The sequence below is a fragment of the Anomalospiza imberbis genome, chromosome 17 (genome assembly GCF_031753505.1).
Source record: "Anomalospiza imberbis isolate Cuckoo-Finch-1a 21T00152 chromosome 17, ASM3175350v1, whole genome shotgun sequence".
Lineage (NCBI taxonomy): Eukaryota > Metazoa > Chordata > Aves > Passeriformes > Viduidae > Anomalospiza > Anomalospiza imberbis.
Genome location: NC_089697.1, coordinates 8,507,230 through 8,534,115, shown reverse-complemented (window position 1 = coordinate 8,534,115; position 26,886 = coordinate 8,507,230). Strand labels below are relative to the sequence as shown.

Sequence of the window (26,886 nt, the reverse complement as noted above, 5' to 3'; positions counted from 1 at the left end):
GGTTAAGTTCATTCCCACAGTGCTCCAAGGTGGGTTGGATTTTCAGCAGGGACTGCAAAACCTGTCAAAACCTGCAAAACCTTCTGCCCATGGTTCCCTGTGCAGTGAAGCAAAACTGCCTGGAAAAACCCTGCTGAGTTAAAGGCTGTTTTTAATGTTTCTGAAGTGTCACAGACTCAGAATCCTCTGCTAGGAGTGAAGATATAGAGTCCAGATCCCCCCAAATGTGCTCCTGGGCAGCTTCATGGCATTTCTGAGAGCAAAGCCCTTGGCATTGCCTTTTTTGCTTGGGATTGAAAGGCTTTTAGGGCCTTTTTTGCCCCTTCACAGCCTGCAGACATTTTGGAAAAGCATCTGACAGCCAAGCACATTTATTTTTGTTCTGTTTCCATCTCCACTGCTGTGGGTGTCTCTCTTCTCAAGTAACAAGTGATGAGAGAAAACTCTCATTTCACAATTCTATGGAACAGCCTCAAATTGTCGCAGGAGAGGTTTAGGTTGGATATCAGGACAAATTTCCACACTGAAAAGAGGTACCAAGCATGGGAGTCACCATCCCTGGAGGGGTTTAGAAGCCCTGTGGGTGTGGCCCTTGGAGACATGGGTTAGTGATTGGTCCCGCAGTGCTGGGGGAAAGGTTGGACTCAATGATTTTAGAGGGCTTTTCCAACCTATGATTCCAGCTGATTTCATGTGTCCTCATGTTGCTGCTGTGGTGGGATAGAAAGGAAAACTGTGCAGTAGAAGCAAGATAATGAAAGGGGCTCCCCATACACTGCACACTTCCCTAATCAATCCCCTTCTTCCTTTAGGGAGGGGCAAGCACCCACCTCCCATGGCATCAACTCCACAGGGACTGATGTCTCCCCTCTGCTCCCTTGATGGTGTTTTAACTGTTGATTAATCCACATCTTTGCTAAAAACTCGCTGGTGTTTTCTGCTCACTCGTCCTTTGCAGCAGCCCTCGTGCCACCCCGCCGCCTCCAGTGAGAAGTATTTCTTTACATTCCCTGCCTCTTGCTGCTGGGGGTTGTTTTGGTTTGGTTTATTTCCCTCCAGCAGATTTGCTTCCCCCTCACCCTTCAAACGCTGATGTGGGACCTTAAAAATAGAAATGAGCTGTGCAGCTGAAATACATCGCATTAGCCTGAGGCTGCTTCCAAATGCCACTGGGGCAAGGCTCCTTGAATCCTCCCACGGGCACAAGGAGGCTGCAAAAGGAGCAGGAGGCACCTGTAACAACAGGATTTGCAGTGCCCTCAAGCAGCAGGATTTGCAATGCCCACTCCGGAGCAGTTCCGGAGGGACTGAGACCCCAGCATTCCTGCCTTTGTGGAGTGGACTTCGAAAAAAGCCTGGTCCAGTTTTTGGGGAAGGGCTGCAGTGCCCAGCTCAGGCTGAGATCCTGGGAGCAGGCAGGAAAATTTGGGTTCCCCTCTCCACCCCCGCCCCCCCAAATTTCTTTACTTTTAGAAAACAAGTAATGACTCTTGCCAAAACCCGGCAGACCGTGCTGGAGGGCAAACCCAGGCTGTGGATTGGCTTTTCATGCAGCAGAGGAAGAGGAGGAGGAAGGAAAACTGCTGTGGGCAGCACCGTGCCACCACATCCCCATATTCCCCCTCCACATCCCCAAGAGGTCACCGTGACTGCTGAGTGAGCTGGTTTTGGGCCATGCGACCTGCGGGCTGGTGCCCTGCCAGCCCCGCTGGCATCTCCAGGTACCCCACCGTGGATGGCTGTGCCCCACACCAGCCCCATCACCCCACGCGCACCCTTCTCCTCCTGCTTATTTTTGAGCTCCATCTGGTGGCAGCCAGACCTGCAAATTTACTGTCTTTATTGCTATTTGAGCAGCCTGGTCTAGTGGACAGTGTCTCTGCCCGTGGTAAGGGGCTGGAACAAGGTGATCTTGAAGGTCCCTTCCAACCCAAACCATTCTGTGATTCTGAGGTGCAGCAGCCTCCCCCACCCCGTGTCCCTGCCCTTCTTTAGTGTGCCACAACCCTTCACCTGCTGGATGTGCCTTCAGTCTTTACTTCCCTGCAGGAGAGGACCTGGGCTGTACATAGCTGTGCTCTCTGCTCAGGTGTTCGATCAGGCTGCAAAATGTTTGTGCAAGGAGAGGATTTCCTCTTGCAACCATGTCCCAACCCAACCTGCTGCTTTTTCCATCTGGAAACACTCTAACCAGGAGCTGCTGCCTTCCCAGGACAGGGCTGCAGCTCTGTGGACAGGAACAGAGCAGGCTTCATCCCACCCCTAACCACATTCCTGCCTCCCCTTTCCAGGCCCCTCGTGCTTGAGACTTGCTCAGCCAACAGCCAGACTTGTTTCTGCTGCTCTGCACAGCATGGACACTGCCCCGGCGTGGGGAATGTTACATAAACTTTATTAACTTTATAAATTCCAACGTTGCTGTTGGCTCAGTCCCACTGGTCACCTGCAAAGGGGCAAAATGGGCTTGTCAGAAGGAATTCTAAGCCTCTGCCAGTTGCCTTTCACCCACAGCCTGTCTGCTCCTGCCACCAGTGCCACAATTGTGTTAGGGTTCTAACAGCCCCACTCGGGCACCCCTGCCTGCACCAGCATGGAGCCTTGCCATTGCTCCAATTCCTGCTTTTCCATGTGTTCTTCTACTGCTGCCAAGGACAGTCCAGCCTCTGGGAGTGTTCATGGGCAGGGGGCAACAGGGACTTGGCTGGAGCAAACTCTGCCACAGCTAGGGAGCGACCAGAGGCTCAAGGTTCCTCTACAATGCCATATCCTAGAATTAGGGAGAAGCTGGGGGTGATGGGAGTATCTCTTGGCTTGCCCCATGGGTGGGATAAAGAGCAAAGTAGGGTGATGCAGGGTTTTACCTTTGCTGCCTGCACCTGGCATACGAAGGCATTCAATATGAGAACACAGACATTCATTTTTCTTGGAATAACCACACAATGGTGAGTGAGACAAGGATCCAGAGTGGAGCAGCCCAGTCAGGAGCTGGCTGTGCAGAGTCCTCGGGGCATGTGGGGCTGCTATCTGGGAAAGGGGTGGCAGAGGCACACAGGGGTACTTGGGTGAATAGAGTCCAAAGAGACACAAGAATAGTTTTATCTGTGGTTGCAAGAGTGGGGCTGGTTGCAAATCGGTGCTACTTTGAACCTATCCTTGGTGGGCTCCTTGAACCCATCCTTGGCAGTGTTCACATCCAGGTCAGACAGGGCTCGGAGTAACCTGCTCTAGTGGAAGGTGTCCCTGTCCATGCCAGGGGGGTTGGAACAAGATAAGCTTTAGGGCCCTTCCAACCCAAGCCATTCCATGATTCCTGGGAGGGAATGGAGTGTCGTGCTGAGGGAGGAGCATCCAGCAATGCCCTGCAAGGACTCCTGTGGGTGGATGCACACACATTTATTGATAAATACACCGAACACACAATACAAGATAAATCAAGCAGAGCCACAACTGAACATGAACTGCAAACCTTCACGTTTGTGTGGGGAGCAGCAGGGACCTCTCACCCTACTGAGTGAACGAAGATGTAAACTTTGAGTGATGCCTCCATGGGGCTTCTCCAAACTGTTAAACAGCCAAGTGCTGGCAATGAGTTCTCCACAACTTGTTGCTTTCTCCCTTGGCCACCTCCCTGCACCCTGGCTGTGAGGGACCACAGGCTGTTTTCTGGGGGGATGTGCTTTCCTTGTAGCCCTGTCAGAGGGCAAACCAGAAGGAAGGAACTTCTTGGCAAGAGCTGGCCTGGAGGGGCTTGTGCAGGAAGGATGGTGGGAAGGGGTCCCTCAGGAGAGGGAGCTGAGCAGCCGCCTGTAGATGAAACCCAGCTTCTCCCGCAGGGCCAGGAAGGTGGGACGCTCCTCCGTGTTGCCACTCCAGCACTCCAGCATGATGCTGTAGATCTCAGGAGGGCAGGGGCTGGGCCGGGGGAGGCGGTAGCCCCTGGTGATTTGCCGTACGGTTTCTTGGTTTGTCATTCCTGCAAGGAAGGAGAAGATGCCCCTGAGTCTGATGTCCCCAAAGGATGCCCTGAAGGTACACCTGCAGTGGCCAAGATGTCACTGGTGGTGCTGTGAAACAGTGTCTCTCTGCCAGAGTGGTGGTTGAAAAGAGGATCTGGGAGATCCAGACCAACTTCCTGCCCCCAGCTCCTACACCCACTCTGCAACCACTGAATATCCCTCTAAGCCATCCCTAAATGGACAATAACCTGCTCATTCTCCAGGAACTGCTTCCATATCCCTTAGGGATATTGTCCCTTAGGGAAGGGACAATATAACATTTCATGACCCTTTGGCTTTTGGGGACCATGGGCAAGCTGCCCAGCAGGTGGATGGAGGACACAGGAGTGGGGCAGCAGCCCTACCTTCATACGGGATCTGTCCATACGTGAAGACTTCGTAGAGCAGAATCCCATAGGACCAGACGTCGGACTTGAGGGAGTAGGTGCGGTAGTTGGCTGCTTCTGGGGCCGTCCACTTCACCGGGATTTTAGTGCTGCTGCTGGTGGAATAAATGTCATCCTGAAAAGAAATGGGAGATGGGACATGAGGGATGGGGTGAACAACACAGACACAGCTTTTGGGGATGGCGGGGATTGCCTCCATCATGGGACAGCTCTATGAGCTCGAGTGGTGGGAGGGAGGGACCACAGAATCCCCTGAACTGACCTTGAGGAGCCGGGCAAGTCCGAAATCAGCAATTTTGCAGGTGAGTTCCTCTCCAACCAGGATGTTTCTGGCTGCCAGATCCCGGTGGACAATGTGCTTCTCCTCCAGGTACCTCATCCCATCCGCCACTTGGCAGGCAATGTTGAGCAGGTGGGAGGTGCCCAGGGACTTCCCTTCAGGACCTGTTAATCCAGATAATCCAAGCATTGGGGGCAATCTACCAATAGGTTTTTTGGTGGTTTGGTTTGGAAGGAGACCTTGTGCTGGCAGTGTGGGACATGAGGATCATATAAAACTTCAAATCTGTGCTCCTGCCTAACTCCTGGTTGTGCTGTGTGGGAAGTTCAGCACAGCCATGTGCTCCTCAGGCATGGGACAGGGGTGGGCTCTGAAAAGCACCAAGGTCACACATATCCATGGCTTGTTCAAAGCCAAAGGTGACCTTCTTCCATGCAAATCTCCCTGCAGGTCTCTCAGCCTGTTGTACCTGTGAGCTCCAGCTGGAGGCCCAGTCAGAAACAAGGTCAGCGGGGGTGGGAGGGGGAGTACCCTGTAGAAAAACAGGTCTTGTTTGATTGTGCTGGGTCAGGAAAAGAAAGGCCAAGAAAATCAAACTGGGTGATGAGTGGTCCACGGCATGTTACGAGCTCTGCACACGCACAAGCCCATGGGGAGGTTTGGCAGTTTCATTCCTAAAGAAGGTGGAGTTGCCCAAACACAGCAGTGAGATTCTGTGCTCTGGTGGGAGCTGGAAGATCATGGGTAGGTGGAGGAGGGATGAAGGTCCCTACCAATGGGCCTGGGCTCCCAGGGCTTGATATAGACCCAGCCCACATGGACACCCAAAGGATCATGCCAGACTTAGTGATCCCAAGACCATCTCACCAATCCATCTGCACATGGATTGCTCCGTGTTACCACTGATCAAACAGGGCAGAAACCAGGCTGGTACTCTCTTAGGGTCCCCATTCAGATTCTTAGGGCCACTCTGAGGCACCGTAAGCAGTGACCCAGGATTCCCCATCCCGTGGGGCCAGCACAGCACTCACTGTTGAGGTAGCTGTGGAGGTTGCCTTTGCGCATGAGCTCGGTGATGATGTATACGGGCTCCTCCAGGGAGCACACGGCGTGCAGCTGGATCAGCTTCTCATGCCTCAGGCGCTTCAGGTTCTGAATCTCCTTGGTGAAGTCTTCTGCTTTCATGTCAGCTGTGGGAGAAAGCCAACACAGCCCTTGTGAGCCACTTTCTCATGTAGACATTGGGACCTCAGTGCCTCCAACTGGGATAAGGACCTTCTTTACCTGCTCACAGCCCATCCCTGCTCTCAAAGCTCAGGTCTGCACAACCTGTGTTTCAGAGCCAACGAGATGTTTTCCATGGGGCTTTGGGTCTCATTTTCAGGGTCATAGCCCCATCAGGACTTGATGTATCACAAACCCATTTGATTTGATGTGATGTCACTTGTCACACACCCACTGGCTGGAGCCCAGCTTAGGTTTGTGCACAGAAATATTCCAGTGGCTCCTCACCAGGTCCTACTGCAGGTTGCATGATAAAACAGTCACAGTGGCCAAGAGGATGAGGAAATAAAGGCGGGTCAATGATAATGGCAGTGAACAAGAGACTCAGTTGGCTGCCGTTAACATTTGATTCTCCACATACCTTTAATGATCTTGATGGCCACTGGCACCGTGTTCCTCCACAGCCCTTCCCACACTTCTCCAAAGTAGCCCTCTCCCAGCTTCCTCCGCAGGGTGAACTCCCAGCGCGGGCGCTCCCAGCCGTCCCTCTCAGGGGGAGTCTGTCAGATGGACATGGAATGGCACGCTCAGACCAGCCAGCCAGGACCTGCTGGTGGAGCCTGCAGCAGCCCTTGGTGCCCACAGAGGAGCAGGACATGGTGCTCCACCAGCCAGGGGCTGAGCCTCAGCACTGCCCTTCCCTCAGTATCCACTGCAGGCACAGAGCACATGGGGCATCCTCTGCATGAGCCCTGCTGGGATCTCAAGTGTGCAGGGGGGAGAGTTTGGAGACTACATGAAATACCAGGAGTTCAAGCCATAATTCAGGCCTTATCAGACCTCAAAAGTGGCTTTTCTCCATCTCCACCAATAAATAAAAATGCATGAATTAATATTACTGCACATTATGGCTGATTTAGACTTCAGTTCATTAAGCATTTCTTTTATCCCATACCTTTCAATTTCACTCTTGGATTATTCACATGGTTAATTGCTATTTCCAAGTCATAATCAGTGGATGGAACTTTAATCAGGAAATGAGCTGGCAATTTGGGATTAATACTGTAATTAGACTTATGAGTGTTGCACTAATTGGTATGAAAACTTCATAAAAGCCATTTGTATTGTTTTATATCTCAGGAAAAAATTGGAAGCGCAGGTATTTCCAGAATCCGTATTGAATGGGATTGTAACAACTTGGTTTCCAGTCTTTGAGATGGACAACACATTTCAGAAAATTCTGTGCATTTTGGCTTGGTCAAAGATACATATAAATGCCATGCCCAGGCTTAACGTGGCTGATGTAAGGCGATGCTGGCAGCTATACTAAGGGTGGGCTTTCAAATTAGTTAAATAAAGCTCAAAACCCAAACGGACAGACTAATTATTTCTAGTTTCCCTCGTTTCCCTTTCCTTTTCCCCATCCCGGCCATGGCGGGGAGCGGGGCCGAGCTGTGCCCGTACGCACCGCAGGGCTGCAGGGCTGCAGCAGGGGGCTCTGGATGACCTTCCAGTGCTCCGTGTAGAAGGCGAGGAGCTCATCCATGTTGGGAAAGGGGTGTCCCTTCTGGATGTAGAGGCTGCCCCTGGGACTCTTGCAGATTCGGAAGTGGCTGACCTTGGCGTGGTTGCGCACTGTGGGGAAGCCCAGGATGGGGAAAACTCAACTCATGCAAAGATCAGTCCCTCCCCATCTCCCTGCTGGCTCCACCCTCTCTCCTTTAAATATTCCAAGTCTTTTAATAAAGTTAGAGCAGCGCAACTCTCCCCTGGACTGCTTCATCCCACTCCCCACCTCCCTTCTGCTCCCACCTCCTGGCCCAGAGCACTCCTTTGGACCACAGAGGTGATGCTTTATTATCAGGGATAATTAATAAGCTTTATTCCCAGGCATAATTCCACCATGAACTGCTCAGAGAGCAGCAGAGCTGCTCAAAGAGGATAAACCAGGGACGGCTGTGACTCCCACAGCTCAGGGACTGATGGTGGGATGTAGAGTTGGTCATGAATTTTCCTAGGATTACTTTTATGGGGATAAAACCAGATCATAATGGTACTGCCTGGTCCAAACCCCCTGAATTCAGATTTCAGTATGTGGGAGCAGCCCAGGCCCTGGTAATCTGGAGTGGCAGCATATTTTTAAACAACCTTCAGATGACAAAAGCTGCTGGAATGAAATCCTGGGAGTTGGTGCCACGAAACCATCATTAAGCTGCAGTGAAATGTTTATGGCTTTCATACCCCAGACAGGAGCAGTGCACTTTCCTTTGCCACGGTGATTCAATAATCCATGCCTGCTCTGTAAACTTTCCCCTCACCCTCAGAAAGCTGCCCATTCCCTTCAACAATGTGCTGAAAAGTGCTTTAAACTTATTCCTGTTTTCACCCCATGCTAAGCAAGCCAGGAGCTGCCCCTAAGCAACAGCCTGCTTCCTTTCCCGGTGCTAATTTTGTCTGGATAATTGCCACAAGGTCACCTGAAAGAGAGTATTCGCCCTTGCTGCTCTCACTGTCCCGGACGAGGAAGGAGCCGTGCTGGTTGGGAGGCGAGAGGAGGAGCTGCTCCGCTTCGTTTCGGCTGATCTTGCTGAAGTACCAGCTGGGGAGCAGAGCAGAGGGGTCAGAGCAGGGCAAGGGGATGCTGCACAGATGGTTCTGTATCCATTTCAGGGGATTCTGCACCCTCTGAGCTGAAGAGAGGGAGCAGCTGCCGGGATCCCACTGTTTGCCCATTCCTACAGCCACCAAGTGGCATGATGGCTAGAACCTGTCTCAAAACCTGTACATGTGGCTGCCTGTATGCACCAGGGTTGTTCCATTGGGTGGGCTTTACAGACACTTGCTGCAGTTTATTGCAGCTCAGTGCCTGCAGACCATTTCATTTCAGAATCAGAGAATCCCAGAATGGTTTGGGTTGGGAGGGACCCTAAAACTTATCTTATTCAACCCCTCCTGCCATGGACAGGGACATCTTCCACTAGCCCAGGCTGCTCAAAGCCCCATCCAGCCTGGTACTGAACACTGCCAGGGATGGGGCATTTCCTTCACCAGTCTCTGGACACTGCTGTCCAAGTCTCAGCTCCATCCCAAACCATGAGGTTTATACTCTTGGGCTGACAGCCTGTGGTAAATAAAGCAGCAACCACCTGGTGCTGTGTGGAAGATGCTCTGGTGAGGCTGTCCCTGTGTCCTGCCATGACAGCAACCTCGGCAGGCACAGGATCCCTTTGCACTTCTTGACCTGCAGCTCATGGGCAGAACAGGCTCTGAGCCCATGAGCAAATGGCATCGATGAAAACATCTCTGGCGGTTGTATTTTGCTGCTCCAGCTGTGGCAGTCCTGGCTGGGGACTTCACAGCACCAAGCCGTGGGAGGACCCGGCCAAACCCCTTTTCTGTGTCACATCACTGAAAGGCATGTTGGCTGCCTGGGTCTCGACACAGCGGGATGCACAGGAATACGCAGCTCCATCCAGCCTAAGGCAGCCAGGACGTGAGAAGACAAAAGTTTCATTAGCTGGGATCGCCAGCGTCTGAGAAGCCACGCAGGAAATTATATATGATGGGGTGAACAAATTACCACCCAGCTCCGACCTGCGGCTCCGCGGAGTCTGCGTGCTCACGGCTTGCTCCGCCTGGGAAGCCGGGCACGTTCCGGCCCTCCCACGCCGTGGCATCGCCCTTGTCCCTGTCCACAGCATGGGGCTGGGCACCAGCTGCTCACTGCTGGTGTTCATACAGGTACACACACACAGGTACACACACACAGAGGTACACATACACACACAGGTCACACACAGGTACACGCACACACACACAGGTACACACACACACAGGTACACACACACACCCCTGTACACACATAGGTACACACACATAGGTACACACACACATAGGTACACACACACACACAGGTACACACACATGTACACACATACACACATGTACACACACACACACAGGTACACACATACCCCTGTACACACACAGGTACACACCCATGTACACACACACACACATGTACACACACACACATGTACACACACACCGCTGTACACACACAGGTACACACACATGTACACACATACACACATGTACACACACACACAGGTACACACACACACACAGGTACACACACACAGGTACACACACATGTACACACATACACACATGTACACACACACACACAGGTACACACACACAGGTACACACACATGTACACACATACACACATGTACACACACACACACTGGTACACACACACAGGTACACACACAGGTACACACACATGTACACACACATACACACATGTACACACACACACACAGGTACACACACACATAGGTACACACACACACAGGTACACACACAGGTACACACATACACACATGTACACACACACACACAGGCACACACACAGGTACACACACACACATGTACACACACACACACACAGGTACACACACAGGTACACACACACACATGTACACACACACACACACAGGTACACACACAGGTACACACACACACATGTACACACACACACACACAGGTACACACACAGGTACACACACACACCCTTGTACACACATAGGTACACACACACATAGGTACACACACACAGGTACACACACAGGTACACACATACACACATGTACACACACACACACAGGTACACACATACCCCTGTACACACACAGGTACACACCCATGTACACACATATACACATGTACACACACACACACACACAGAGGTACACACGCACCGCTGTACACACACAGGTACACACACACACACAGGTCACACACATGTACACACACACACACACAGGTACACACACATGTACACACACACACACACAGGTACACACACACATACAGGTACACACACATGTACACACACACATAGGTACACACACACACCCCTGTACACACATAGGTACACACACATAGGTACACACACACACAGGTACACAGACATGTACACACATACACACATGTACACACACACACAGAGGTACACACATACCCCTGTACACACACAGGTACACACCCATGTACACACATATACACATGTACACACACACACACAGGTACACACACACCGCTGTACACACACAGGTACACACACACACACAGGTCACACACATGTACACACACACACACAGGTACACACACACATACAGGTACACACACATGTACACACACACATAGGTACACACACACACCCCTGTACACACATAGGTACACACACATAGGTACACACACACAGGTACACACACATGTACACACATATACACATGTACACACACACACACAGGTACACACATACCCCTGTACACACACAGGTACACACCCATGTACACACATATACACATGTACACACACACACACAGGTACACACACACACAGGTCACACACATGTACACACACACATAGGTACACACACACACAGGTACACACACATGTACACACATACACACATGTACACACACACACACACAGGTACACACCCCTGTACACACACAGGTACACACACAGGTACACACACATGTACACGCTCCGCTGTAGCCTGTCCAACTGCCCCATACCATGGGAACAAGGCAGGGAGCCGACCCCACGCTCCACACCGGTGTGGTCCCAGCACAGCCCAACCGGACTGGAATTTTCTTCCTCAAAGCACACGCAGGGAGGGTCTCTCCCATCCCACCTGCACACCGGGTACCCTCCCCGGGCTTCTCTCCTTTACCCCACTCAGCGCAGGGCGAGCCCGGAGGGGTCCCCAGCGTGCCACGCCCGCCGCAGCCCCGCGCTGCCCGCGCTCGGTGACTCAGGGCACGGGGGGAACAGCTGTGTCTCGGGGCGCTTTGCCCGACGTGTCGGGACCAGGCTGCCTTATGCAACGAGGAGCCTGGGCTTTCCCCGGCTGCCAGAGGGCTGAGACATGCCCCGAGCTCCCTGTCGGCTGGGAGAGGCACCGACGGGGAGGAAGACCCCAGCTCTGGATAAGCAGGATGGCAACGGCAGCAACAGCTGGCCCTACAGAGCTCTGGGCTTCCCGGCAGGTACCAATCCAAAATGCTTCTTCCCGTGTTCCCAAGCCCTTTGGAGCTGGCAGGGCTCAGGTACGAGTTCCCCGGCTCCCTCTCCCTGTGGAGTCCCCTTTAACAAGAGGGAAAGCAGCCGGAGCAAGCAGGAGCCTTTGCAAGCCTGCCCAGCATCACCCCGCGCCCCAGCCCAGAGCCAGCCCCTCCCGTGCGAGGGTGATGCAGCCGGGAAGGGACACCGGCATCTCTCCCCGCTGGAGCATCCCCCAAATCTCGCTTCCTCTGCCGAACACCTCCACCCTCCTGCCACGAGCTGCAGGAGCTGCAGGGGCTGCAGGGGTGCCCAAGGGAGGGCAGGTCCCCGCTCAGTCCCAGTCCCAGGCTGATGGCCAAAGCAGGGGACGAGGATCTGGTGCTCGCCACCACTGTGGAGGGCGAGCACTGCCTTTCCCTGCGCGGGATGTGCTAACCTAAACCAGCCTCCATCTCCCTGTGGATCCAGAGCAGGGAATACTTACGGGCGGTGAGCGGAGGTGCCCTGGCTGAGGTTGGCCACGTAGGCAGCAGGGACGTAGCCCATGGCCGGCTCCCCCAGCAGCCGCCGGGCTAAGACATACTCGCCCTCTTCTCTGAGGACACGCAGCTTGTCCCCTGCGCTTATGCTCAGCTCCTCGGCGCTGCGGGCTGTGAAAGCGTACAAAGCGATACAGAGAGAGGACTTGGGGATGAAGGAAATGGAAGTCGCCTCCGAGTTCAGCGAAACGGAATCGGAGCCAAGATACCCCAGCGAGCAGCTCTCCGTCACGGAGCGGGGACGGAGCTTGTTCCAGAAGGATGTCAGGAAGGTCAAGCGCTTCCTGACGAACTGCTCCATGCCCGGTGATGCGCTGGGTGCGGTGGGCTATGCCACCGCGCTCCTGGAGGCCGGGGGAAGGGGGGATGCGCGGCTCCTGCCGCCGGCCGGGAAGCTCATCCTGCCGGCCCGCGTTACCCGCACGCTTCTGGGCGCTCGCCGGCCCTTCCCGGCGAACTTCCTATTTCTGAAAGTGAAACTGGTTCATCTGGTGGGACGAGTCTGCAGGCGGGACGAGTCTGCAGGCAGGAGTCCCACGCTCAGACCCACGGGCACATCTGGGAGACAGGCACAGCTGCAGCCGGGCTTGCTGCTCTCGAAGAAGAAGGAGAACGGCTGTTGTTTCATTTAATCATTATTTTAAAGTGTGCTCTTTGCTTCTTACCAGAGCACCATAAACACAGCTCTCTGTTCTTGAGCAGCTCTTGTCACAAGTGGCTGACTCCAGTTAATAGTCTTCATCTCACTTGTGTGGGAGGATATTTTTTTTTCCATAAGACAATAATTGCATCCACAAATGTGGGAGAGTTAAAACAGAATTAAGGAAATAACCTTAGAAGAGATCTGAAGTGTTTGGATATTTCCTGGCTGGATATTGGGGGGCTTATAACACAAGATCCTTTCTTCCTTCAGTCTACAATGACCTCCCAGTGTTACCCCACTAAAGCATTTGCCTCCTCGCACTAATTCCCCGTTGCAGAGGATTGCTAGGGAATTCACATCACAGATCCACCAGGATCTGGTGTTCACTCAGCCTCCACCAGAGATGAGTCGCCCTCAGAATCAGATCTTTGCCCGATGCAGGGTCTGAATCAGCCTCAGGTGCTTGCATGGCATCCACAGCCAAGCCCTGAAATGCAACCCCCAGCTCTCACAGTGTCAGCACAGCCACACTTCCCCAGCCCTGGTCACACTCAGACACTGACATGCTCCAAACCCCCTCCCAAATCCCACCACCCACAGGCATCACTCAAAAGACAGAGATTACTCCCTGACATCTTCCATGTGCTCTTTAAGCCACCTGAAGATTGCTCTGGTGAGGAATCCCAACTCCAACACCCCAGCCTCCACCTGGACTTCGTCATTTAACTGTTCCAACTAATTAGTGGGAGTTTTGTGCCTGGCAACCCCACTCCTAGCCTTGAGCCCATTATTTTGATTCTCCTCTGCTTGCAGTTGGTCTGTGTAGTTCATTTTGAATATGTAGTTGGGATTTGAAGGAGGCTACTTAAAAAGAAATATGAAAAATTAATTGTAGGAGTCTGGTCTGCCAACTGCAACCATGTGGGGTGTGAGGAACAAGCTGGACCCACCCTTGGGTCAACGGCTCTAGACATGCTGTGTCCTGCATCCTGCGTGTCCCATGATGGCCAAAAAAATTGCAAAAGGATTTCCTTGTCTGGGTTTTGGACTCAGCAATTTCCTCACCCTCTCCCAGGCAGAGATGGCCAGGGCAGAGGGCAGGAGTGCAGAGTGCTCCTCAGCGTGGCCTGTGCATTCCTGAACTGATGAGAACTGGGAAGAAAGGGAGTCTCTAATAAAATATTCTGCTCCCTCCTTACCCAAGTAGCACCTGAATAGATGGGTAAGTTCCCCAAGGTCTGCCCCCTGCCCAGCTCACAGTGCCACACAGGGATGTGCAAAGTCTCTGTGCATTTTCCCCACTGTGTAATGTCTCCGTGCTTATTTCTCACTTCAGCATGAGGAGGGGAAGTGAGGATGGAGCACAGAAGGGTTTGCAGACCAAAGGGAAGGGACACCCCTCTGCTGTCCTTCTGCAGCCCTTGTGACAAGTGTACTCCTCACGTCACACTCCATCAGGAGCAAAAAGGGCTGCCTGGTTATGCCCTGAAAAAAAATCTGACCAGATGCAGCACAGAGAGCTTGTGCCTCACTGTTTTGAATGAGGTCTCACCGAACTTCTGGTCTGCAAAAGGAGACTGTGAACTGATTTACCTTTATTGACCTTTGCCAGATTAGATCCTCCAGTGGTACGAGCGATAGACGAGCACAGCTGATTTCTAACACACAAGGCTTTGGATCTTGATTTGCACCTAAATGAAAGAGTACTTTCAAATGACAAACATCCCTGAGGACTAAATACTGCCTCTGAGCTGAGCCTACCAGACATGCAGAGCACAGACTCATCCCTGCAAACCTCTGTCTGCACAGGACACACACGCACAGCTCAGCCCCATGCCAGGAAAGAGATGATAAATCACAACCTTTTTCTAGTATCTTTTTTTTATTATTATTTTCCTATTCAGTTCCAGGAGCATCCCTGCTGCTTTGAATCCCTTTTAGTACTATAAAACACCTAAAAAAATAAAGAAAAAAAAGCATGTTCATAGAAGTTTCTGGTCCTTGTGCTGTGGGGAAGAAAGTGAGAGGATGCAGTAAAGGTGATAAAGATAAGGAAGGCACAGATATCTGATGGATCAAGTATTTCCTCTTCAGTCCCTGTGACCAGCTTACAAAGACGTATTAAAAACCAATCTGTCCACAGATTTGGGGCTGTGGTGGGTACACAGGGACTTCAGTTCTAGCACCACTAAAGAGCACCTCCAAAGAGCACCAAAACCAGCAGAGCTGCCTGCACAGCCCTGGTTTGGCTGCAGAGCACCAGCCAGCCATAAACACAAACAGCATTGTGCATCCACCCGCGTGTCAAACACCACAGCGTGGCCTCCCAGCCTAATTGACAGAAACCAGCAGCTCCCCTCCACTAATGAGAGCGCCCATTACACCTAATTAGCTGAGGTTCTGTTCCAGGTCCTGTTACGTTTACACTCAAAATACATCTTCCAGCAAAGAGCCTTTTTGGAGGGGAAAAAAGGAAGAGGAGCATAATTACAATTAAGCCCCTAAAAGAAAGAAAGTTGGAGAATGCATGTCATGCTGAGGAAAATGGCTCTGAGGAATGGCTGGTGACTCTGGGGTCATGGGCTGTGCCACTTGTCACCAACGACTGGCAAAGCCCAGCTGGAGATCAAGGGTGGCCACACTGTACCTGGCACCTCACCCTGAAACACCCAACCCTGAGGTTCCTCCTGGTCTTTTTGATGGCACCAGAAGATGGCTGGGGTTTCTTCTGGGCTTCATGGATGGGGTTTCTTCTGGGCTTCATGTTTCTTTGTATTTTTTTTTTTTTTTAGTGATTTCTCCAGATGTTTCCTGGCACCACAGTGCATTTGAGGAAGGTTTAGCCTCTTAATGTATTGTTTTGGATGGGTGTCCACGGGACAGCTCAGACAAGGGCTGGTGGGTGATGACAGCAGTGGATGGGAAGAGGACCAGAGTAGAACAGTGGCATTAAAGCAGCTTCAATTTGTCTCTGTTTCCTGGGGTCTGTGGAAGAAAGAGGCATCTTGGCAGACACTGGGCTGTCACCATCAAGGGCAGAGCCCATCCCTGGGAGGCTGACAAGGGCAGGAAGGGTCCAGGGCCTGAGGGGCTCATAGTCAGTGCAGAGGGTCCAATACAGGCAAAGGTTCAGTGGTCCTGGGGCAGGGAGGTGTGAGAGCAGGCACAGCACCAGGGGGTCTCATGGTGGCTCTCTGAGCCCTGTAGGGGTGGGTTGGACTGGCTGGTGGAGAGCAGGAGTGCAGGTCACAGGGCACCTGAAATGGCACAAGAAAGCAGAAAAGCTCTGTAGGAGCAGCTGGAGGCAGAGTGAGCTGTTTGTACCTGGCAGGTCTGGGGTATGCAAACCTTTAAACCCACAGTAATACTTTTCAGGGACCCTGTAAACCCAGGCCTCATCAAGGATCTGAAACAATGGCAAGGAAAAGCCAATTCATATATCACACTGCACTCTGTCACATTTCTGAAGCAGAGTCCCTGTTTCAGTGGAAAATCTGTAAAGACCAAAACACCAAATCATGCTGATAAACAGCCTGGCCAGCCTCCAGGCTTTCCCTTTCTGCTTTTTCCTGTGTTTATCAGCACAGACCAGCCTTCACTTGCCCCATCCTTTAATCTAACTTCCAGAGAATGAATGCTTCTCCTAGTACTGACTGCCTGGCAGAACTGCACTTCTCAAAACTCCTCTGCTCCTGTCCCTGATGTAACCATAAAAACCATTCACCACATTCCCCAGATTGGCAGGTGCCAGGGAGCTGTTCAGCCTCTCTGTCAAGGCTGCAGGGATCTCCATGGGAAGCAGGAGAAGGGAGCTCAGGCTGTGTTCCCCGTGCCCATGAACACCTGGAGTGGAGTTCTGGCCAGGACTGTGTCACTGCTGAGAAGCAGTGGGAGCCCCCAGGCTGGCAGGGGCTGACAGGGACTTTACACAGTCACCTCATAGCTGTGCTGCCCTGGCTTGGGCTTAGCAAACAGAGGACTGGTGCCTTCAGGAGTGAGGAGCACAGTGACTCAGATGGGCAGGGGGAAATCTCTGCCAGTTTGTAAGCAAATGATGGATTGCTCCATCTGCCCAGATGTCCTTGCTCCCCTGGGGAGGAACCAGTCCATCCACTCCATCACTGAGCTTTGTGATATCCCTTCCCACAAAGGTCCTTCCGAGGCTGTTGGATTTGGGGTTATGACATTAAATGTTGTTAGAATAAACCTACCCAGAGTCCCAGGAGAATAGGCCCAGGAGACCCCACCCAAACCACCTGGTCCATCCTATACTTATGTCTTTCCCCATCTTTGCCAAACCAGTTCTTAAAGGACCTCCAGGAATGGATACGCCACCACGTCCCCAGACAGCCCATTCCAGTGAGTCACTAATCATTGCCAGCAGAAACGAGTGTCTAAGTCCATTACCTCATGTCCCATTCATCACCTCATTGCTCCATTCCTCCCTGCATGGGAACACTGCTGAGGTGTCCCCCCACACTGACCCTATGGGGCCCCAGCCCAGAACAAACACACTGACCTTATACAAAGAGGCAACGTGGTCATCTTTTTCTCCATTTGTCCCCAGTCTTCTTGCCCTGTCCATGTGTGCTGGTGCTCCTGTGGTGCCACCTCAGCTGGCTCTCTAGTGCATGCACCTGGGTGGGAGAAAGCATTCACCTGAGAGGAGTCTGCACAGATAATCTTTAACCTGCCCCAAATGCAAGGAGTCTGCACCATCGCACAGATAATCTTTAACCCGCCCCAAATACAAGAAGAAAATGCTGGCTCAAGTTTTCTTTGCTGAGGTTCATGACTCCATGAAAGACAAACATTGGGGCACCAAGTTTTACCTGTTTCCGTAGGGAAGTGACTGTCTTCTCCAGTTCAGCCACAAGGGACTCCAGATTCTCTCTGGAGGAAGAGCTTGGAGAGGGTGCCTCGTCTCTGGGGTCAGGGATAAAAAGTGAAAGGGGTTATGCAAACAGCAGCTTCCTAGGTGAGGGAATCATTTTCCCTTCTCTAACATCAGCCTCCAAGTGAGCATCAAAGGGAAGGGCCCAACTGCCAGATTCACCTGCCAAGAGATGCCAGCCAAAGAGTCCCTCAGCCCAGGTATTTACACATCAGAGTTGGGCTCTGCACTGAAGGGTGGAGGACTGGCTGAGCTCAGCATCTCTCTACTGATCCACCCCTGACCCCAGATCTCTGCAAAGCGCCAGATTCAGAGGACTGAATGGATTGAGTTACTAAAACTTCTGTTTCATAAACTGGAGGTAGAAGGGGTGATACTACACCTGGGCAAGGCAGGCTTGTGCTTTGCAGGGTTTTCCTCTGGGTAGCTGAAGCCAGGCGACCTTTTGCTTCGGAACCGCTGCGAAAGAGCCCTGAATTGCCCTCGTGTCCGGCAGTCTTGGGAAGGAAGGGAAAGTCTGCAGTGAGCAGTGGTGTTTGAAACAGTGGTGAGTCAATGGCAGCAGCACAAGGCAGTGCTGCCCTCCTGCACCATCCACCCTGGACACATCTCTTGGGCCAGAGGGAAGGAGGCAACCAAGGTGTGGAAAAGGGTGTGCATCACTCGTGGATTACCATGTCTCAAATGGACATCTGAACCAGAATGCAGCCCAAGGGGACCATGGCAGGATCTGAGGTTTAATGGCAGAGATTTAGGCTCCCAAATGAATCTGTGAAGTGATACATGGTGGGGATCAATCATGTCCTGTTTCAGTCTCTTCCTCAGCCAGAGACCAAAGCCGTCAGTGAGGTGGACTTTCAGACAAATTAAATGAAGCTAACAGAGTTAACAGGCTTCCTAGAGAAGTGGTGAATGTCCCAAACCTCTTGGGGTTTAAGAAGCATTTGGATATAATAATAAGACATAATTAATAATTTGCCTTAACTTTTGATCAGCCCTGAATTGGTCAGGAGATTGGACAGGATGATTCAAGTAAAGGACTTGAAAGCAAGTCCTTTACAGCTGAAATATTCTATTCTATTCTATTCTATTCTATTCTATTTCTATTTCTATTTCTATTCAATTTTCAGTTCCCTTTGCACCCATCTGCTGACACAAGGGTCTCATGGTGCAGCCAGAAATCAGCTACAATTTCATAAAAGCTGCTGTGGCATGTGACAAATGCCACCCAGAGTGATAGCCACATCAGTTGGTGCCAGAGCATCCCTGTCCTTACCCTCACAACAGTCCTGCCACAGGCGGAGGTCCACAGCAGGAATCTCCTCACAGCTGACCATGCCCTGCAGGTATGATGCCACCTGGAACACATCCCTCTGCAGCTGCTGGATGTGGTCACTGTTGTCACAGATGACACGAGCCAGGGACGCCTGTCTGATCTGAGTCAGCTGCGCCGGCGTGAAGACTCCAGGGTTCTCATACCAAAATCTGCAGTGGGGTGTAATCACAGCATGACTCAGGAGTGGGAGAGGAGTGAGTGAGTGAGTGAGTGAGTGAGTGAGGCTGGGAGAGGAAGATGAGCTCCCTGACATTTGTGTGGCAGCACCCACACCCCTCAAAATGAGCGTCTGCTCTGGTGTCAGGTGGCTGCAAACACTGATGGCTTTTTCTGAACCCACAAACCCCCACACTCCTGCCCTAAGTGCATCGCCAGGCAAAGGTGTCTCGTTCACACAAACAGCAAACAGGGATTAGAAAGAAGCTCCTGTGGACATTTTCTAGGATTTTCATGAGATGTTGGGAACATCCTCAATGATTCCCAGTGTTCTGCAGTAAAATGAGAAATCAAGAAAGGACACCTTGACAGTAACTGTGACAAGTGTTCTTGCAAATAGAACACTGGACAGAGAACACTGTTCCTCATATCATGAGACAATAAATAAAAGAAAAAATACAGATTCTGCTTCTTCCTGTAAGGCAAAAAAACCTCCCAAAGAGAATACCAAAGGATTTGGTATGATTGCAATGGCAATACCTGTCTCCATCCCTCAGCCTTCTGAACTGAGTTGTTAACAGGCACATCAGTGTTGGTCCCACTCTGGTCCCAGGGACAAGATCCTCCACCATAAGTGCTGGAAACAGGTCAATATTTTTGGTAGTTCCATATAAACTGCAGGATAACAGATATTAAAAAAAAAAAGTTAACAGGTTGAGAAGAGTGGTAATAATATAAATCTGATACCAACATAGAAATTTTTATGTCAGGAACTCATCTGGACAATATTTTTAATGGTTTTATCTAAAAGACAATAGGATAAAGACCTGCCTTGGAAGAGGCAGACAGGACAGATAGGACACAGTTTAATCTGACTGGAAAATAGCTCCAAGGCTCAATCTGCTCCCAAACTGCACCACAGCAGTGCCTGACAACATTCCACCCAAAACCAGACTGATCACTTGGAGAAACTTCATTTGTCTAACCTCATTGTTAAACCACAGTTATTACCCTATCTTAACATCTGTGGGGGGCAATATCTGGGAATGTTATTCCATGGGTGTACTGGAAGAATCAGGAACTTTTCACTGACTGGTCTCCAGCCATTTTGATCCTTCCACATCCAGGCTACAGTACCTCCTGAGCTTTTCTCTGATCTCCAAGTTCTTTATCTCATTTCGGAGGTCCTCAAACTCCTGCGCTGAGGAGAGGTTGCAGAAGACCCTGAAGTCGTTGTAGGGTGGGATGCCGTGGTCTCGCCCTCTCTGGATGTTGATAGCAGCCAAGTCCAGTGACACAGAGTGTGCCATGGAGAAGAGTTTCTCTGTCAGCTCCATGTTGAGGAGTTCAGAGGGCACCCGCATTTTCCCAGGAACCCCAAACAGCCCACGGAGGAGGGGGTCGATTCCCCCTTCCTGCATGATCCTGAAAGGGGAGAAGAAGGCCTTGTGCAGGGGGATGTGGCCTTGTCGGATGGGCTGGAAGGTCTCGTTCAGCCGGTACAGGATGGGGTTGATCAAGGTGTGCCCAAAGCGGAAAGCGGCCGTGGCAAAGGCATTGAGAATCCCCGCGTTGACGTTGGGGTTGTAGCCTTTGTACTCACCCAGCATCTTCATCCCAGCCTCCCCGAGGACCTTGGGCAGCCACTGGGCATAGGTGATGTGCTGCATCTGGGCACCCACAATCTTCCGTGCCTCATGGTACAGGAGGTCCCCATCCCAGTGCGGGTTGAGGGCAGCCAGCTCAGTGGCAACGCGGTTGTGCTCCCTGAACCACAGCGTGTGCATGGCTGTGAGCCCCAGCTGCTCGTTGGCGCGGTGGTCTCCTGCCAGGAAGCACGGCACGGGGCTCTCATTCTCATCCCTCATGCACTCCGTGGGTGGCCCCACGGCAAAGGGAAGGAGGTGCTTCCCCGAGCTGGGTACAACTTGCCCTCGCTTCAGCAGCCCTTTCTGGCCGCTCAGATCCCGCAGCTCCCGCGATTCCTGCTCCGTGCTGCCATAAACGTTGGAGGCGTCGATGTAGGATGTCAGGTGGTTGATCTGCTCCCTGGCATAGACAGAGTTCATCAGCAGGGAAGTCATCCCGCTGCCACACACGGGGCTCGAGCGCACAAAGAACATGCAGCGCCCGTTCCGCACGCGGGGGTCGTTGGCAGGGACAGTGATGGAGAAGCAGGGAGGGTCATTGCTGCACACCTCGCTGCAAGGGGCTCCGTCTGAGAAACGGGACATGCTGATGGCTGCCACTGTCTGGTCCATGTCATGGTCCAGGAACTGGCCCCACTGCATGAGCATGTGTGTGAACTGGTCGTCGGGGGTGATGGTCTCAGTCCCGATCATAGCAGTGGAGACAAGGCGAGGTAGAGGTAGGGGCAGATCCCTGGCATCTTCTGCCAAGGAAAACCCTCTGGGCAGGTTAAATCCATTCTGGTAGGCAGGTTTGAGGAGCCTCTGGAAGGCTGTGAGGGATGCACCCCACATGGGGTGCTGGAGATTGTTACAAGAGCCGTCGTGGGTTCTGTACTTCTTGTGGAAGCAGATGTCGGAGCAGTTGGGCGTGCGGCGGTGCGCGGAGCAGCCCGACAGGTTGGCAATCATGGTCAGGTAGTGAGGGGACACCAGGTCATTGTAGCGATAGCCTGCAGAGGGAAGGGCAGAGCACCAGGTCAGGCATCACCTGCAGCCTGCTGATTCCCACTGTCCCATGGAACAGCTCTGCGTGAAAACCCCTGTTGGGATGGGCATGGGACGGCTGGGTCTCTGAGCATGGTGCTGCTGTGGAATTTATGGGAAGTAAAGGAAGCACAAGATCACATCAGACCCACAAAGCAAAAAAAGAAAGGGACAAGAGTTTAACTGCACAGAGCTGGAAACCAGAAATGTTGTGACTGGCAGAGCAAACTCTGGGGGTGGTCTTGGTCCCTATTCTAGGTTTATTTTATGGCTGCCGGGGTTATTCCTGCCACCACAAGCTCCATCACCCACCCAAGCCCTACGTGACGAGCAGCAGGAAGCCGTGGGTGACTGCCAGGGCACTGCTGGGCCATGTGAAAGCGCTGAATGATGCTGCATTGTGTGGATGCTGACAGGGCAATGAGGAGGAGAGGCTGGCAGTCCAACCAGCCCAGACCAGACCTGCCGCCTGGAGAGACATTCCTTGCACCCTGGAATACATCCAGGCAGGAAAAAATATTTACAGGCCCCAAACACACATGCCTGCTACATGATGAATCACACGTATAGGTAGAAGCACACAGTGTACGGGAATGTTCTTTGTATATCAAGGAAATGCCAGGTAGGAAGTTTTGGGGTCCAGCTGCTGCATGATTGAACCTCATTAGGTGTTTCTGGTGTTACATTGCTTTGTTGTTTGCTATCTTACCTCAATAAAAGGAACCCAAGTTGCTGGGACTTATCTGAGTTTGTAGCTACGAGGTCAAAGTAGTAGAGACAGAAAAGGGATATCCCACTTCCTCTGTAGCAGCACCCAAATACCTCGGAGTTCGCAGCACTGTTCTCGTTGCCGTTTGGAGGGCAGGAAACATCTCAGACCGTGCTGTTGAGGGTCTGAACTTCAGACCCACAAGGATACTCCTTTATCAGTTAGATGGCTAATATTTTTTTTAAGGAATAGGGCTTTTATAGCCATCTAAGAAACCTTACCAAAACAGGGAATTAAAACATTTTCCTGGGTATCAAATTGGTTCAGTGAAGATAAGACCAGCCCTTCAGCTGTTAAAAAAACCCATGAGATATAGAAAGAATTGCCACCCAGACAACACATTTCTTGATATACCCAACATTTATCTGGATTTTTGATACACCACTTCACATTTTAAACTTCCTGAATGTCTACATATCATTGTTTTCATTTCATCCTGTGCACAAAATTAAGAAGGGAAATGAAGTCTCTCCTACCTGTGACATTCATGTCCACAATCAGCCCTTGCTGCACATGTTCCTGAATCAGCTGCAGGGTCCTTTCAAAGATCTCCCCTGCCCTGGCTGTCTCGATGGTGTAGGGGTCCCTTGGGTAGCGGAACAGGGCCAGGAGGTCATTGGGAGTCTTGGGGCGCCTATTTCCAGGAATCAAAAGTGATGCAGTATCATTAAAATTAATCAGCTCTGCTCAGGGCAGTGAGACCCTACAAGCAGCAAGAGTCAGGCTCTAAGCTGGTCTAGTGCTTGGCCCCCAGTTTAGTGCATAAGACCTACTTGGCTTGCCTGCACATTGCAGATGATTAAAGAAAGGATATTTTTCCCCAATGAAATGCACATATTTAATTCCCTCAGTTTCTCTGGGTTTTTTCTGTGATAGCAATTTATTTTTTCACTTTTCAACAGCTGAAACCCAGACGGTTTCTGGCTTAATACAAACTATCCATCCTTCCAATAAAAACATATATTGGGGTAGAAAAGGATTGAATCATATTCACTCGAGAATTTATTTTTTATTGAGGAAATGGTTGGAATTTTTATATTATTATTTCTGTACACCCTCCACAACATCAGTTGCATTCATAAAATGACGACTTTGATTATTTTCCTTTTTATTCCCTATCTCCACAACCAACTCCAGCTGACAAAATGCAGATAGAAGTGACATAAGAGATGATGCTTGTGTATCTCATTTTTCCAGAATCCCAAATCTGTTGGGAAGCTCTGTCACATCCTACTTGGTGCAGCTTCAACCCCCAGCATTCGAAAAAATCCCGTAGCTTTCCTTTGCAGGCTGCCAGTGATAAAATAAGCTTTGAGAAAGCTTCATTTCTTGTGGGGTTTTATCACTTTTCTGCTTCAGGCCCCAGCTCCAGGCCCTTCCCACACTTACTTGCTGAAGAGCTCGGTACGTGTTGAGTTGATGGCGTGGTCCACGCTGCTGATGGCCTCGCGCAGTGACGTGGCCACAAACGTGTCCCCGCTCCGACCCACGTCCGTGGCTGCCCAAAGCACAAAGAAACAACAAAACACCCTCAATTTGCTTCGATATTAATTGGCCCTCCCAGCTCATGAAAATCTGTGCACCAGCTCCAGTGACCTCGCTGGAGAACAAACCGCGTTTCCGCTTGCAATATTAACACCGTGGATTTATTTTTTAAGACAAATATTCTGAAGAATGGGAACTGCCTGCAAAAAGAAAATGTAAAAATCACAGTGAGTTAATCCAAAAGAATATATTTGCTTCCCACAAAGATACTTCTCAAAATAATGAAATTAATTTAAATATATTGCTCATACATTAATTTTCTGTTTGTGGAAGACTTTACTTATTAATTATTGTTAGTATTTAATAGATATTTATTATAATAATAGTTCAAACTTACTGTTAACACATTTGCTACATCATTTTAGATAAAAATATCAAAGTTGTTGTTGGAATACCTTCAGAAGTAAAGACATCACTCCTTTAAAATTACTACAGGATGCATTTTTAAGCCAGGGCCTTTGTCACAGCTGAACAAACCAGTTCTCAGCTGCCTATTGCTGTATGCTACAGCCAGCTGGTGAATGAGGCACCAATCAAGAATAAACCACAGAAATTATCTCAGGAATTATTTCAAACAACAGAGACATTTCTGACCGTTTTCAGTTCCTTGCTTACAGCCCCTGCATGGAAAATATATCTGAATTCATCTAATAAGCCACTCACTATCCATTGTGGCTATTGTTGGAACAGCTCTTTACTTATATTTTAAACGTTTTTGCTTGCCTTTGATTTCCTTTGCCAGTTTTCTTACCCTCTAAGAGGTACAATTTCCACTCCTGACCTCCGGTTTGACCAGCAGAGGACAGCTACTCCTCCTTGTTCATTACAGCTTCCCTAACACACAGAGCAGGAGACTGAAAACCAGGCCTAGTTCCCATTCCCAAGAGAGGTACACGGTCTAAGGCTGGACTTGATGATCTTGAAAGTCTTTTCCAGCCTTACTGATTTTGTGAGTGAAGGATTTTATGACTGAGCAGACATTTCAACCCCTGTATTTACAGTGACAATGTTGTTCTGCTCCTCCCTTCCCCGGCGTGCGAGGTTTTGGTCAGATGATGATTTGTGAGCACATTGGCACATTTTAATAAGTTTCTCCCTCCCAGCAAAGGCAATAACTACATGGACACTGACAGCTGGGCTTGCAGGAGGAGGTTTAAGACAACACCTCTGGCTTTGCAGGGCGCAACTGCAGCTCAGCTGAGCAAACACCAAGGGGCAGCTGGGAGGTGCGTGGGCTTTCACAATGAGGTGATCTGATCCAAAGGACCTGTCTGCAAAGAAGCTGAAGAAATAATTTCTTACATAATTGTCTGCTCAAAGTGCAGCTGTCAACAGAGCACAGCACGTCCTTACACGGGAGCCAGAGAAGGTTCAGGGGGAGATACAGTACCAGTGATGGTGAGCTGCATGGCACTCGAGGTGAAGCCAAAGGGGTTCCTTGCTATGCACTCGTATCTGCCCTGGTCAGCCACACCCAGGTCCTGAATGGAGAGGGTCCCATCCTGGCTGATGTGGAACTTGCCACTCTCTGTGATCTGGATGCCCTCCTGTTGCACCATCAAAAGACAGAAGCTGTGTCAGAGCAAGGGAAGCTTCCCACCAGCCCAGCCTTCAGCCTGCTCAGCAAACCCGGGGATGGATGTGATGAACAAATGTGGCCACCAGATGTTAGCATTGCTCTTCCAGAGAAACCAGAGAGAAGCCCAAGGACACCTGTTCCTGATGGGACCCGCAGTGAGGAGGTCCCTGCTCAGCTCCTTCCCCTGGCCCAGCCAAGGTTGTCCCCACAGGATACCCCACAGGACACGCCACCCAGACAGGCTGGCTGGAACAAGTCCCAGACCCTGATGCCCCCACAGAAGTTTCATGGCACAGAATTAAACTGCAATGTTTTCAGTTTTAGGACAACCTGAAACTGATGGATTTTTGCTGGCCTTGATCTGCAGATCCCAGCTTTTGCTGGCTCTGACAGCATCACTCAAACCTGACCTGTCAGCCTGGCTGGTGGCAGATGCGATTTGAGGTTTTACTTTTTTAATTCTCCTGCTTCTTAACATCTTTTTGCTACACTGCCACAACCTAAAGCCTGCTCTGCTGTCCTCTCAGGCCCTTTCCTTCTGCTCCCACTGATGGTTGAGCCCACAGAAAGATGCAAAGAAAGAAAGCTGGTTCACCTCCCACCAGACTTTTGTGGGGTAAGCGTGGCTCAAGCATTTTCTGTGCCTGACTGTGCTCAAAGGGAGGGCAGGTAACAAGGAAGGTCCCAAGTGTTCTACTACAGAATAGCAGGAAAAAAGTCAGAAGAACTTAATCTAATGAATTCTTGGAAAGAGCAGCCAGGC

General features: G+C 50.9%; 2 protein-coding genes across 2 annotated transcripts in view; both read right to left on the bottom strand.

Moving 5' to 3' along the window:
* Positions 1-3,303: 3,303 nt before the first annotated feature.
* LOC137484207 (tyrosine-protein kinase Srms-like) lies at positions 3,304-13,232 on the bottom strand. The gene is made up of 8 exons (XM_068207882.1): positions 12,472-13,232; positions 8,384-8,505; positions 7,375-7,541; positions 6,328-6,466; positions 5,714-5,872; positions 4,665-4,846; positions 4,361-4,517; positions 3,304-3,973 (listed from the first exon to the last, which is right to left on the bottom strand). The coding sequence occupies exons 1-8, from the start codon at positions 12,825-12,827 to the stop codon at positions 3,780-3,782; spliced, it is 1,476 nt and encodes a 491-aa protein (XP_068063983.1). The 5' UTR covers positions 12,828-13,232; the 3' UTR covers positions 3,304-3,779.
* Positions 13,233-16,316: 3,084 nt separating this feature from the next.
* LOC137484206 (peroxidasin homolog) overlaps positions 16,317-26,886 on the bottom strand; it is a 45,703-nt gene continuing 35,133 nt past the window's right edge. The window contains exons 14-23 of the mRNA XM_068207881.1: positions 25,935-26,091; positions 24,389-24,497; positions 23,476-23,633; positions 20,693-22,196; positions 20,096-20,230; positions 19,340-19,548; positions 18,446-18,560; positions 18,002-18,095; positions 17,689-17,806; positions 16,317-16,426 (exon numbers count right to left, since the gene is read on the bottom strand). Coding sequence (XP_068063982.1) covers positions 17,711-17,806; positions 18,002-18,095; positions 18,446-18,560; positions 19,340-19,548; positions 20,096-20,230; positions 20,693-22,196; positions 23,476-23,633; positions 24,389-24,497; positions 25,935-26,091 — 2,577 coding nt within the window. The 3' untranslated portion in view covers positions 16,317-16,426; positions 17,689-17,710. The remainder of the gene's footprint in view (positions 16,427-17,688; positions 17,807-18,001; positions 18,096-18,445; positions 18,561-19,339; positions 19,549-20,095; positions 20,231-20,692; positions 22,197-23,475; positions 23,634-24,388; positions 24,498-25,934; positions 26,092-26,886) is intronic.